Raw genomic sequence first — 13,334 nt, 5'->3', positions numbered from 1 at the left:
CTAGAGTACATCTCAACTCTTGTATTATAGAAACTATAATGGAATATGTAGGGAGTAGAGTCCTCAAATACCTTTCTTATCACTGTTTCATCTTTGATTTCTCCATTTGTACCTCAAATAGTATTGACAACCTCTTTGATTCTTGTGTGGTATTGTACTATGTTCTCACCTTCCATCATTCTAATTTCATCAAATTTTTCTCTTAGGCTTTTTGATTTGGCTCTCAAGACATTGATATCTCCTCCATGTATGGTTTTCAGTTTGTCCCACATCTATTTTACACTATCACATTCATTTATATCATCAAACTTAGCATAGCTTAGGGCTAAGGCAATCTCCAACATTTCTTGATTTTGTTCTTTCTTTTCTTTTAGTTGTTAAGCAATTAAAAGAATGGTTGTTATCTTCACATACTCATTCTCCACAAAACTTATTGCATCATCACTAATATTAGATATATGCAACCTTATCAATTTTTTCCATGCATGAAATTTTTCCTTGTTCAACTTTGGTACCTCCCTTTTGTAAGTCATGATCTTTAGCTTTAAGTACCTTTAAACATCTCTTTATAAGAATCATCCTCTGATACCAATTGTTAGAATGTGTAGAATAACTAAGAGTGGTGGGTGGGGGGGGGAGGGTGAATTAATTACTCAAGCTCCATATGTACCATTTGAAAATTCAAACATTAAACATTTTATGTTTTTCTTATCCCGTTGTAACTCGATCTCTACTATATATTGATAAACAAAATTACTAGTAGTTCACTATCCTAAGATAACATACTTGATGAATGTAAAAATTTGAAATGTGAAACACCATAAAAAATTCAACACAATTTTGACACTAATATTTAACATGGAAACCCAATTTGGGAAAGACCACAAGCAACATATCACCACTTTTTCCTCTTTTGAAGTGAGCTCTATTAGGAGCCAACCCTGTTAAAGGTTGCAATATACATTGTTAAATGTGACCTAGTTAATTTATTAAATCACCCTATTAGGAATGGCCTTACCAGAGGACTTTGATCATTCTCTTAAGAATATCATCTTGCTAAAGGATTTACATGGACTAACGAGTCCTTCAATGACTGTTAGGTTAACCTTGTTGAGATAATGGGTGTTGCACACATTGCATAATATTGTTATATTTTATTATTTTATTTTATTATGTAATGTTGTGCCTAGATGGATGTGCAACATGTAAAGATTCCCATGGAATATTCTTGATGAGTTGTATTGTAACATTGTAATAATATTTTATTTAATTATTTAATATTGGGAAAAAGAATTAAATGCCCAATATTAAATGTAGAATTAATGGGTTAAGTAGCACATGGTTTTGCACATGGTTTATGTAATACCACTTAGTAGTTTTGTGGGACTTGCTACTATATAAGCAACCACAAGGGTAGTTGTTGTAGAGAGTAAGAGTGAGAAAGGCAAGAGTCAAGTGGGACAAGGCTTGACAGGTTAGCCAAGGGAGCATTTGTGAAAGTTGAAATTATGGCATGGGATGTGTGGATTCATGCTTGTTCACATAGTTTTCTTGGTTGTGGCTATAGCCATGAAGGCTTCTATGGTTGTATGGCAATGGTATTTTTGCTGAATAATACATGGTGATGGATGCTTTTGGAGGTTGGGTTTTTTCCTCAATGAGGGTTTTCCAGGGTATATCTTGTATCACAATTTTGTGGGTATGTTGTCTATTCTCTTGCATGTGGATTTTAATTGCATATTTATTTCAGATCTATTATGGGTTATGTGGAAATAGTTATATTCTTTACTGCCAAGTTTCCTTACAAGTGGTATCAGAGCTATGGTTTTATTATTGTAACCCTAGATTGAATCCATGGGAATGCATGAGAAGATAAAAGAAAAGGGCAAGATATATGAGTGATTTATTGCAAATCTAAGGGTTTTGGATTTGCTGTTATGATGGGATGTTAAAATATTTGGGCATGTGAAATTTTTTGGACAAAAGGATTTTTTGGATGTTTCATTTAAAATGAGAATTTTAGGGAGAGCTTGCAGAAATGACCTCCTGGATAAAAACAGACCTCACCATTGGATCCGAGTCGATATTTCCATAAATTTTGATATATAATATGCCCTAGTTTGGCCATGGTAAGAGGAAATGAAAGAGTGTTTTGATTTCAGCCCATGACGGCTGTCAAATTTAATCCTGTCAGAATTTTCGTCACAGAAAAAAATTAAAAAAATGAAAAATCACAGTGAAAATGGTAAAAAGACTGTCTTAGTAAAATGGCCATAACTTTCTCTCAAAATATTGAATTTTAGAGTTCTTACAAGCATTGGAAAGATAATTCAGAGCACTAAAATATGGTATAGGTTTGGTTCTATGATTTTGATATTTTGTGAAGTTTTAAGAGCCCTAAAGTTAGATGTTGTTTATTTTGAGCATGAATTAGGGCATAACTTGGGCATACAAAATTGGATTTTGGACTTTGAGTAGTCAATTGAAAGCTCTTAGAGAGCTCTACACATTGGTTTAGATTTGGTATAAGTTTGGTATTATTTATTTTTTAATATATTTATTTGAACATTTTATGGTATATTTTGACTATGGTAACATTGTGAGTTTATGGCATTGGAGATTTAAGATTTGATGTCATTGTATACTCAGTTCATATTTCAGTTTGGTCTCATGATAATATGGTTATCAGTGTTTGGTTTGAATATGTATGATGCCTTGTTGGATCTACAAGTTCTGCAGTGTTGTAAGTGGTCTATACTTATAGGTTGCATTTATAACTTGGTTATGGGTTGTCTTTGCCCATTGATCTTTCATTATTGATGCATATTCAAATTGGTGGCTTGGATTTGGGTTTTCTATGCCCTAAGTCACATGAATTGCTAATTTTTTTTTCATGTAGAAGGGATGAGATGTTGTTATCAGGTACAATCATGGTGGAGGATTATGGTTGACTATTTTATGCTGACAGGTTGGACATATTGAGAGACAGATGCTCGGTTCATGAATGTAATCATGGTGCCATGGATTTTGGCATGACATGATTGGATATACAGAGGATGGATTTTTTCATCATTATGTCATGGATAGCTTGGATACATGGTTTAGTAGGAGCTTGTGACAGTGATGTGGTGACGGTGTAGGATTAGTTCCTAGTTTGGTTTGGATCTTCAAGTAGGAGATGGATTTTATGATTCCATAGGTGACTTGGTACCATAGTTGAGTGGGAGTTGTTGGCATTGATATATTTATTGAGTGTTTGGAGATGTTGGAGGTTTGTCTTAGATCCTGTTGCTGCAGAAGCATCTGACATTTGCATGGTACACTTTTTTATCTTCATGGTGTGTGAAGATGGTTAGATCTTAAGGACTCATGGATTTCTTGGTTATCTTCATGGTGTGTGGAGATGGTTCTTCCTGGTATGTGGAGATGGTTTTCTTCATGGTGTGTGGAGATGGTTGCATCTTGAGGACTCACAGGGTTCTTGGCAAAGGTGTGGTTTATGCTTTTATTTGGCATGATATCCTTGGTATGAGGATGGTTTCATTATTATGTCATGGTATACTCTTGATACATGTTTAGAGTTGTGACATGTTATGGTATGTTCATGTGAAGCATGTTATCTCTTTAGTTGAGATGGTTAGATCATGTTGTCATGTTTATGTTCCTGAGGCCATGGTTGGAACTTTGACATTGATCTTGGTTTAGTTTCTTGATATTGAGTACACTAATCATAAGCTGGATACTTCATGATATTGTTGTGTTGCATTTGGATTTGGCATGGATTGATTGGTTACAGGTGCTCATAGATACTTAGAGACAGTGGTGATGCTGATTTCTCTTGGATTAGAGAAGTATTTGTTGGGACAGTTGATGGTTTCAGCAGGAAGTCTAAGGGGCAGTCACTTGATATGGACTTGAGAGGAGATTGTTCTTATATGAGTCTTGGTTGAAGACTTGGGTATCTTGATGAGCATACTCATTCCCCACTCTTGGTCTACTCAGCAGTTTGCTACTTGAGAGTATAGCCCATTGTTTCTCTTAGTTGCATTATCTTTATGCTTATCTTTCATGGATATGGATCTTGAGCTATGGTACATGAGTTAGTTCTACAGGGTTAATTTGAGAGGTGGTTTAACATTGGTTATCTCCATGTGCATATGTTGTTATGCTGGTTGAGTTTGGGAGATGGTTTTTATATTGGGCATATTCCTTAGTTTAGGAATGGTTTATTGAGTTTGATCTTCTTGTGAGAGGCTTACATCCATGATTAGTTATATGGTATGGTTTGGGTGTTGTTGAGGCTTCTTGTTGGGGTTTTATGGAGGAGATCATACTTTCATAGTTTACATCTAGAAGTGTGTGTAGAAGGGCATGATATAGGTTATGATTTGCATGGTTTGTCTGGTCTTGGTTATCTTCCTGGATGTTCAGTTTTGCTTACATTCGATTTGAGATTGGTTAGAGATTTTGATCACTAGTTTGTGTTCATGTATGTCATGTGAGAGATGACATGGTTATTACTTTATCTCTTTCCTCTATTGTTTGTGGAGAATTTTGGAGACTATTGGAGACTTGTTACAAGAGTTGTTCTTGCAAGATATCAATTTATGTATTGCGGATGTCCTTGATACTACATGGATTCACTTCTTTGAGATGTTGTGAGTGGATTGGTTATAGATTTGACATTATCTTTTGTAGTGGGAGCTTCTTGGTATATATGTGGCAGGTATTGCTCATGAGGCTTTTGATTGCCGTTTATAGATTGGATATGTCGGTGATATGAGATTCACTTGTTATACCTTTGAGGTATGGATAGTTGGATGGGTTTGGCACTTGCTGTGGGTGTTATTTTAGCTATGGATATTTTGACAACTATAGATGCATGTGATTACCTTTGGATTAGGTTATTTGTGCTTTGAATTTCAGTTGGTACAAGATTTTATGATCTTCTAATGCAACAGGTTGGGTGGTTTTCTCTTTGGATGGCTTCTATGTATGTCCAATGGAAGTGGCATAATAGGAGGTGAGATCATTCATGTTCGAGATGCTGGATACTTTGATTTTGTTGCTGGTACCAGGATGGAGCACTTGGTGTACTTTGATCCATGATGGTGGATGTGTTAGGAGGGATTGTTCCCTTGTTCATTTATGTGGCTACGGATTGACCCTATGCAATGTATACAACAAGTGAGAGATTGTTGAGATAATAGGTGTTGCACACATTGCATAATATTGTTATATTTTATTATTTTATTTTATTATATAATGTTGTGCCTAGATGGACGTGCAACATGTAAAGATTCCCATGGAATATTCTTGATGAGTTGTATTGTAACATTGTGATAATATTTTATGTAATTATTTAATATTGGGGAAAATAATTAAATGCCCAATATTAAATGTGTGGTTAGTGGGTTAGGTAGCACATGGTTTATGTAATAACACTTAGTGGTTTTTTGGGACTTGCTACTATATAAGCAACCACAAGGGTAGTTGTTGTAGAGAGTAAGAGTGAGAAAGGCAAGAGTCGAGCGGGACAAGGCTTGACAGGTTAGCCAAGGGAGCATTTGTAAAGGTTGAAAGCATGGCATCAGATGTGTGGATTCATGCTTGTTCACATAGTTTTCTTGGTTGTGGTTATAGCCATGAAGGCTTCCATGGTTGTATGGCAATGGTATTTTTGCTAAATAATACATGGTGATGGATGCTTTTGGAGGCTGGGTTTTTCCCTCAATGAGGGTTTCTCAGGGTATATCTTGTGTCACAATTTTGTGGGTATATTGTATATTCTCTTGCATGTGGATTTTAATTCTGTATTTATTTTAGATCTATTATGGGTTATGTGGAAATGGTTATATTCTTTACTTCCAAGTTTCCTTACAAACCTTTTATTAAAAGGATTTCAATACAAACTATTTACAATGATTAGAAAGAAAATAGTAGGTTTTGATCTATATAATTACAACTCACTTTGCAATTTCATATTGTTGTTCAGTTCATGTGTTGATTCCATGATAATCCTTCCTTGTCATCTTTGTTCTTGATTTTCTTGGAAACCCTTCAAGAAATCATCCTTCTCTTCAAAAAAACTTAAGCCTTATGCTTAGATTCCCTTATAAACTTCAACAACCTTTTTTCCTCTCACTGGAAACACACACAAATTCCTTGCTCTTTTTCTTATCTTCACATATCTCATCCATGCTCTTCTGAGCCCTTTCTATACATCCTCCACATATCTTAAATTTTGGCTCAACAACTCCTTAAATAGGTAATTTTGTTCCTTTTTCATTTTCATGATCACCATAGATCTTAGGGTTTGCAATTTGATTCATTAGGTTCATTGTATCTATCCATCTTCCTTCTTTTCTATAAACTTATCTTTGAATTTGATCATTAGGTGTAATACCTAATCCTCTCCTTGAATTAAATGATCCAACTCATCAATCTTATCTTCAACACAGTTTCCATATCCCAAGAAATCAATTCATAATTGCTCATACACATTCAAAATATTGTTACTTAGTCATAACTAATTCCTAGCACTCAGTCATCACTAAATTTATCATTCACTGTAGAGCTTGACATCAAGTAGCACTTGATTGATACTAATGCTCGGTCAACACTAAACTTCTTGGCTTGTACTAGAGCTCGATTGACACTAGCATCACTCGGCATGTATACCAAAATTTCTTTATCTTTTATTCTCTTTCTTAATCAAGCATTACATAAGTAATACATCTTGACTTGTACTATAAATACTTGAACATCAACATGATATAATCAATCACTTTTTCTTTCCATAGTCTAACTAACCAAATGTCCATTGTAGATTCCTTTTCATAACTCAACCTTTCCTCTAGGTGATTTTGTTATGAGAAATCTCTCAAATCCTCTTTATCAGTCAAATAGATATGATTTTTAGATCATATATTAACATGTATTGTTAGTAGATTTGACATCAATGACAAAAAAAAAAAAATTCCAATTGTAGTTTCCAATACTTGGGAGATCTATATATGAAGACATCATTCTTGTGCATGAATCTATACACTCTTTAAAATTGGCTAGAGAAGTGGGATTGATGATAAAATTGGACATCAAGAAAGCTTATAATAATGTAAATAAATCCTTCCTCCTTAAAGTTTTAAATTTTTTATGGTTTATCCCTAGTTGGTGTAATTGGATTTGCAATTATTTATCAACTTTCCATTTTGATCAATGATAGACCACTAGGTTTCTTTGAGACTTCCACACATATTAGACAAGATGACCCCTCATCCCCCTTTCTATTTATCATTATGGTTGAGGTTTTGGTTAGATCCATTAAAAAGACCAGTTTGAACAAGGAATGGAAAGGATTGAATATTGCCAGGGGGATTGAATCAATCACACATTTACAATTTGTGGATGATAACTTTCCTATGGGGGAATCTTCAATTATTGAAGAAAAAAACATCAAATCAATTATTGAGAAGTATAGTAATTCCTTTGGCCAATTTATTAATTGGAACATGTTTGAGATTTTTTTCTTTAATACACCCTACCCAATTCAAGAGCACATTTGTAGAATATTAGGTATGAAATGGGAACTCTACCTAAGAAATATCTCAGGATCCCTCTCTTTAATGGGGTGAATAGAGCTAACATATGCAAATATCTTATGGGTGCATGTGTTAAAAGGATTGATAGCTAGAAAGGGAAATGGTTAACTTATGCTAGTAGAATTTGGTTGTTATAGTATGTTATTTCTGTTATCCCTATTTTCTCAATGAGCTATTTAAAGATCCCTTTAAAAGTGCTTAGATATATTGAACAATGCATGGAAAAATTTTTATGGAATGGTGCACATGAGGAAAAGAATATTCCCCTTATTGCTAGGGAATCTTTATGTAAACCTAAGAAGAAAGGTGGTGTAGGCTTGAGAAGATGGCACAAAGATCTTGGAGATAAATTGGTTTGGGACATGTATGCTAATCCATCACAATTGTAGGTGTGGGTTCTTCAATATAAATTCTTGGGCTCTAATAATGCATCTAGGATTCTCACAATTAGAAATCTTCCAAAAGCCACAGCTATATGGAATTTTATGTTAGATTGTGATGACTAATTGGGAAACTATTGTACATACTTCATAAATTCTTTGGGCTCAAGGAATCACCCAAAAAAAATAAAATTTGGGCCCTATGTTATCGAGATTTTGGGCCAACATGTAATTATTAATTATAACCCTAAAGCGGTAAAATACTTGTATAAAAGAGCTTAGGATTAGGGATTGTTTCATAGTTGTGATACAAAATTGGTTCTTGCAATGGTATTGAGTTGTAAGCGATTACATATTGTAATCAGGTTATAATCACTAGATCGTAATAATATCAGACTTGTTGTTTGTTGGATGTAGCCTAGGAAGTGAACCACGTTAAATCTTGGTGTCTTGTGTTTTTTTTGTGTGATCTATTATTTTTTGTTATTGGATATGTTGGTGTTTGAAAACAATGGAGATTTTTCAATTATCCCCATGAGAATATGACATATCTAGGGGCAGCTAACTCCCATTCTCAACATATCATTTTAGATATAGGGCCAACTATAAGGCTTGACCCTTCTTCTACTTCAGGATTTGCTAAACCTAGGTGAGTAAATCTCAGATTCAAATGATACCATACCAGTGCAAAAACATATCCCTAAACCTATTAAGAGATTTTACTCTTATTTCTCCTAATGACTCATGAAATGACACAGATCTATAATAGCTAAATGCAAAGCTATGAATTTCACAAGTTGAGTAAGGGTTACACAATTATAGCTCCTTCAACATGAAAGGTGAAAACACTTTTGATTTAATAATATTGAATTTCAACAAAACCTCAAATATGTAGTAATAAGACCTAATGATCCTGTAACTGATCAATGCCTTAACCATTGGGCAGTCCCATGAATCAAATGCACACATATGGATATCTGATACTTGTTTATATACTAAAACATTTGATCTATCTATTTAACTTGTAAATAGACATCAATGCTCAAATTAAATCCCATTCTTACATGATATCCCCATCAGTAAACTTGCAACCCTATTGATTCCCTGAAGTATTTACACAACCTCTTGGGTCATAAGCAAGAATGAATAACATATAGCCTTAAGTGACTACAACTAAAACCTAAGCTCTATGTCAAAGATTGTAAAACATTGAAAATTAGCTGATAAAGGAGACAGGATTAAAGATGAAACTCAACCATCTGTTGTTCTTTGTATTATTTCCTTGAAATTATATAGTCATATGCATGAAATGAAAAACATGAAACAACCTAACAGATCTGAACTATATGTATTAATCTTCCTATTGTTGTTCATACAAGAGAGAATATGTTGAAAGGAATGGTGTCTCAGTATTGGGAATGCATCAAAAATGGATCCAAAACAAGGTATCATAGTAATGATTGGTTTTTCTCCAAAGATTGGAACCAATTGGTTTCTCAATGACAAGAAATTGGAGCCCTACAATCAGAAAGAATGAGAAAGATATAGGTTGAAGGAATTCCTAGATTGAATTTGCAATCGACAAGTGTCCCTTCAAAATTCTCCCTTAAGAAATTGAAAGTAATCTTTCTACCTTCTCTCTATAACTACTAATCATATCTTTTCTATTTTGCCTCTTCAAATGAAAAATATCTCAGTAAAGACAAATATCTGATAACTGAATCAGAATATGTACTAATTGATCAAAACATAGCCAAAACACCACAAATATTAAAAATAATCAAATAGAAAAGCCACTGAATATGTTTTAGATGTTTCTTCACTGAATTCTGCAACTGAATAGTCAAAACACCCCCAGAACATACAAATAAATCTCTAATAGAAAACCTCCTATAGTATAAACCAGTGGCATTATATGCAAAAAATAACTCCATATTCAGAAAATTCAGCTCATTCCAGTTTCGATGGTATATTGGAGTGTATATTTTTCCTACTAGAAACCTTTAGGATCTTGATTTGAAAAAGTCCCCCTGGTCCAAGTGTCTAGGTCTGTAATTATTTGAAATCTAAAATTTCAAAATTTTTAAAAAATTCTAATGTCTAAACATTAGAAAATGCTTTTTCACAATTTAAAAAACCTGCATGCCTCCTTTTTCTGCAAAAATAATTAAAAATTATTTTTTATATTCATCAGATTTTTTCCTTCTTCCTTACTGGGCCCACTAAGCACCACTCAGGCTGCCACATGGTAGCCCTTGATTGGTTGACCTATGACACATACCTAACCCACAAGGCACCACATACTCACCCCTAGCCCCAAACCTTTTTCTACCTCAAAATGTGTCCTGGGCTCACTGCCATGTAGTGCCCGGTTACATTCCCGCATTGCTTATCTTCCCCACAACTTTTTTTTGTGGGCGTGCACCATTCATTTGATGTGCCATGTGTCAGCATCTAAAGTTTTTAGTCTTGGATAACATTCTAAACTACCACTTCATTTCACGCAAGACCGGCTACCACATGGTAGTAGCCTGCTTTCTTACAATCTTTAACCTCCTTGCATCTTATTTTTGTGAGCATGCACGTAGTGCACGATCTTGCCACATGTCAGCATCTGGTGATCTTCATCCTTGGCAGCACATCTACATATGATTTCTTTTTTTCAAAATTTACCTTTTTGGTCTCTAGTTGGCATCCACTAGCCGATCCCACGCACAAGGCTACAACTTACAAAAGATCAATGCCTTTAAGACATCTTCAATTATGATTGTTCTAAGATTTAAATAGTAAAACTTGCCCATATACAGGCAATGTGGGACTAAAGAATTATTTCTATGTTGGCCCTTGCATTTGCTTTGCACATGGGACTCCTTCACTGTCTTTAGCATCTCCTTCCTAGCTAGCTATCCTCCAAATGACTCCTCAAACAAGATGCTACAGCTTTGAATGTAGACCTATGACACGACTTTCTCTACCTGCGGCTTCTCCAGGCTTCATTGGTGTCATTTTCTTCAAAAGAGACTCCCTCTATCTTTAATGCCATGACTCTTCTTGTCTGACATGGGGCTCCTTTTCATTGGCTTGCATGTACAATTTCTTTCTTTTTAATGTATCTGCATGTGCTCTTTATTAAAATTTATCATGCCCTTGTGTGTGCCTACTTGTTTCATGTTGCAACTCTTTTTTCTTTTAAACTACCAATTCCCAACGTGGATCTACTATTTTAAAACATTGAGAATCTCCTTGCAAATTCGTGGCTTGTTTTAAAATGTGTGGATTCCTCTATTATAGTCACTTCCTTTTTTTGATGCCTCCCCTACTTCTATAGAAATCTTGCTCCCTTGATGATTTGGAATCAGCTTCCAAAATTGGTGGCTCTCCCCATTTTTTACTGGTGCCTTGCTTTCTCTTTCAATGTTGCGATTAAACTCCATTTCATTCACTGTGAAGACTCCTGCAAACTCCAACAGCCACCCCTGCTTTACATGGAAGTCTTCTTGTTTAGTGCAAGATGCCTCTTTTTCAATACATTAGTTTATACTTGGTCACTGTGGCTTCTTCTATTTTGGCATGGATTTCTCCCTTGAATACTTGCTACTAATTGCTCTTACCTCTAGATTTAGCTGCATTAGACTTTTGTTTCTTTGTATTTGACAATCGATGGGAACCAGGTGTCTCATCTTTCACTATTTTTGTTTTCTTTTTTCTCGCCGAAGCTCCATCTCTATCAACCTTCCTAGACTTCTTCTCCAACCTATTGGATTCCTCATGATCCATATTAGTGGGAGATAATTGTTTTTTACGAGAAACAAATGCTTCTTCCTTATGCGATATTAGAATAGCATCAACTTCATGTTTTTCTAGCTCCTCCTCATCACCATCTTCATATAAAACCTTAAACCACTTTGATGCAGGATCATATCCAATAACTTCACCCATATACTTTCTCCTCGCAAATTTCTTTGCCACCTTCCTACCTTTGAGAAATTCCAACTATCTTTGTTCATCATCTCTATCTTCAATATGCTCCACATGAGACTCAATGGTTCCTTGAATGATAGGCATTTAACTCTATATTTAGGACATATTCTCTACATCATTTCCTATATGTTGTATGTTTTTAGATTGCTCTTCTTCATGAGGAGGATCTTCTTCGTGAGGAAGATTAGCATCCAAAGACATAATATGTTCTTTCTATGTCATATTTTATGATAGTTCATTAGTTTCTGCAGCAGAATTAGTAATGCACACTTGTCTTTCCTAGGCTCAATCTTTTCAATAGTAGGAATTTGATTGACATCCTGACCTTTTGCCTGGAGATCATTTCCTAGTCTAGCTTGAATTGCAATTGGGATCTCTTCAGGTTGCTTGCTATGAAAGTTTACTAAAAGCTCTTTTGGTAATCAAGAGGATACTGCAATTAGATGTGTTGAAATGCCCATAATGCCACAATTTTTTCTATGTTGATCATTGTGTGGCATGGAAGTTTTAGAAATTTCTTTGAGATTGAAGGGCTCAACGTTACATACATGATGGGATGGGTGTAACAAAGTTCCCCACATCATCAAAATTCAAGAGATGATGATTCTTCATTTGTAATTGTCTCTTTTAGAACAGACTTGGGGGAAACAATGGAACTTGATTCATTGTTTAGTCTAGCAATATTCGAGAACCACTGGGTCCATGAAGCCCAAACCTCCCACAAGTTCACCATCAAATGTTAGAAGCTCAAGTTCTATGGGTAGTACAATTTCTCGTCAAAGCATGCCATATTATGTATCATGTATTTATTTGATTCATTGAGGCATTTTAAGATCCCAATGCCTTATTAATCAGATAGAATTAGTCAGGCCCCAAAGTGGGTCCAGCTAATTTTTTTTTGATTTCGAACAATTGAATCCTCAAACTGGTCCCTCGATCTTCTCAGACTGATTAGAATCAAGTTCGATTACTAGGCCATCATTAAAACCTCATTTTATCCTTTTTTGCAACCTGTGACTTTTGCACCAAGAGGTTCGTTGACTAGCCTTAAAAACTAACCAAAACACATGACCAGGCTCTAAAAATTGGCACACTGATTCTTTGCTTTGCACTCTTGCATCCTGTTAAATCTTGTCTCATGATGAATTTGGGGTCAAGATATTCGTTGTCAAAGTTGCCTTCTCAGAATTACCTGCAAGTAAACATGTCAAAAAACAACAAAATGCATTCGGATTTGGTTTTGAAAACTGGGCAAATGAGCACATGGGGAAATAAAAATTGGAACATTGGTTCTCTGTCATGAGGACATTATGGATCTATGATTTAGGCTCATGAAAAATAATAGGACAAGAATGGCGAGAGGTCAAAGTAT

The 13,334-nt window shown here is 34.9% G+C and overlaps 1 protein-coding gene across 1 annotated transcript in view; it reads right to left on the bottom strand.

Moving 5' to 3' along the window:
• LOC149541414 (protein NRT1/ PTR FAMILY 8.2-like) overlaps nucleotides 1-11,920 on the bottom strand; it is an 89,709-nt gene extending 77,789 nt beyond the window's left edge. Inside the window, exons 1-2 of the mRNA XM_089795607.1 lie at nucleotides 11,593-11,920; nucleotides 11,374-11,435 (exon numbers count right to left, since the gene is read on the bottom strand). Coding sequence (XP_089651733.1) covers nucleotides 11,374-11,435; nucleotides 11,593-11,920 — 390 coding nt within the window. The remainder of the gene's footprint in view (nucleotides 1-11,373; nucleotides 11,436-11,592) is intronic.
• Between the last annotated feature and the right edge of the window lie 1,414 nt (nucleotides 11,921-13,334).

The sequence above is a fragment of the Cupressus sempervirens genome, chromosome 8 (genome assembly GCF_028749045.1).
Source record: "Cupressus sempervirens isolate cs-2001-9-10 chromosome 8, ASM2874904v1, whole genome shotgun sequence".
Lineage (NCBI taxonomy): Eukaryota > Viridiplantae > Streptophyta > Pinopsida > Cupressales > Cupressaceae > Cupressus > Cupressus sempervirens.
Note: the sequence above shows the minus strand (reverse complement) of the source record. Positions and strands in the feature narration are given on the sequence as shown.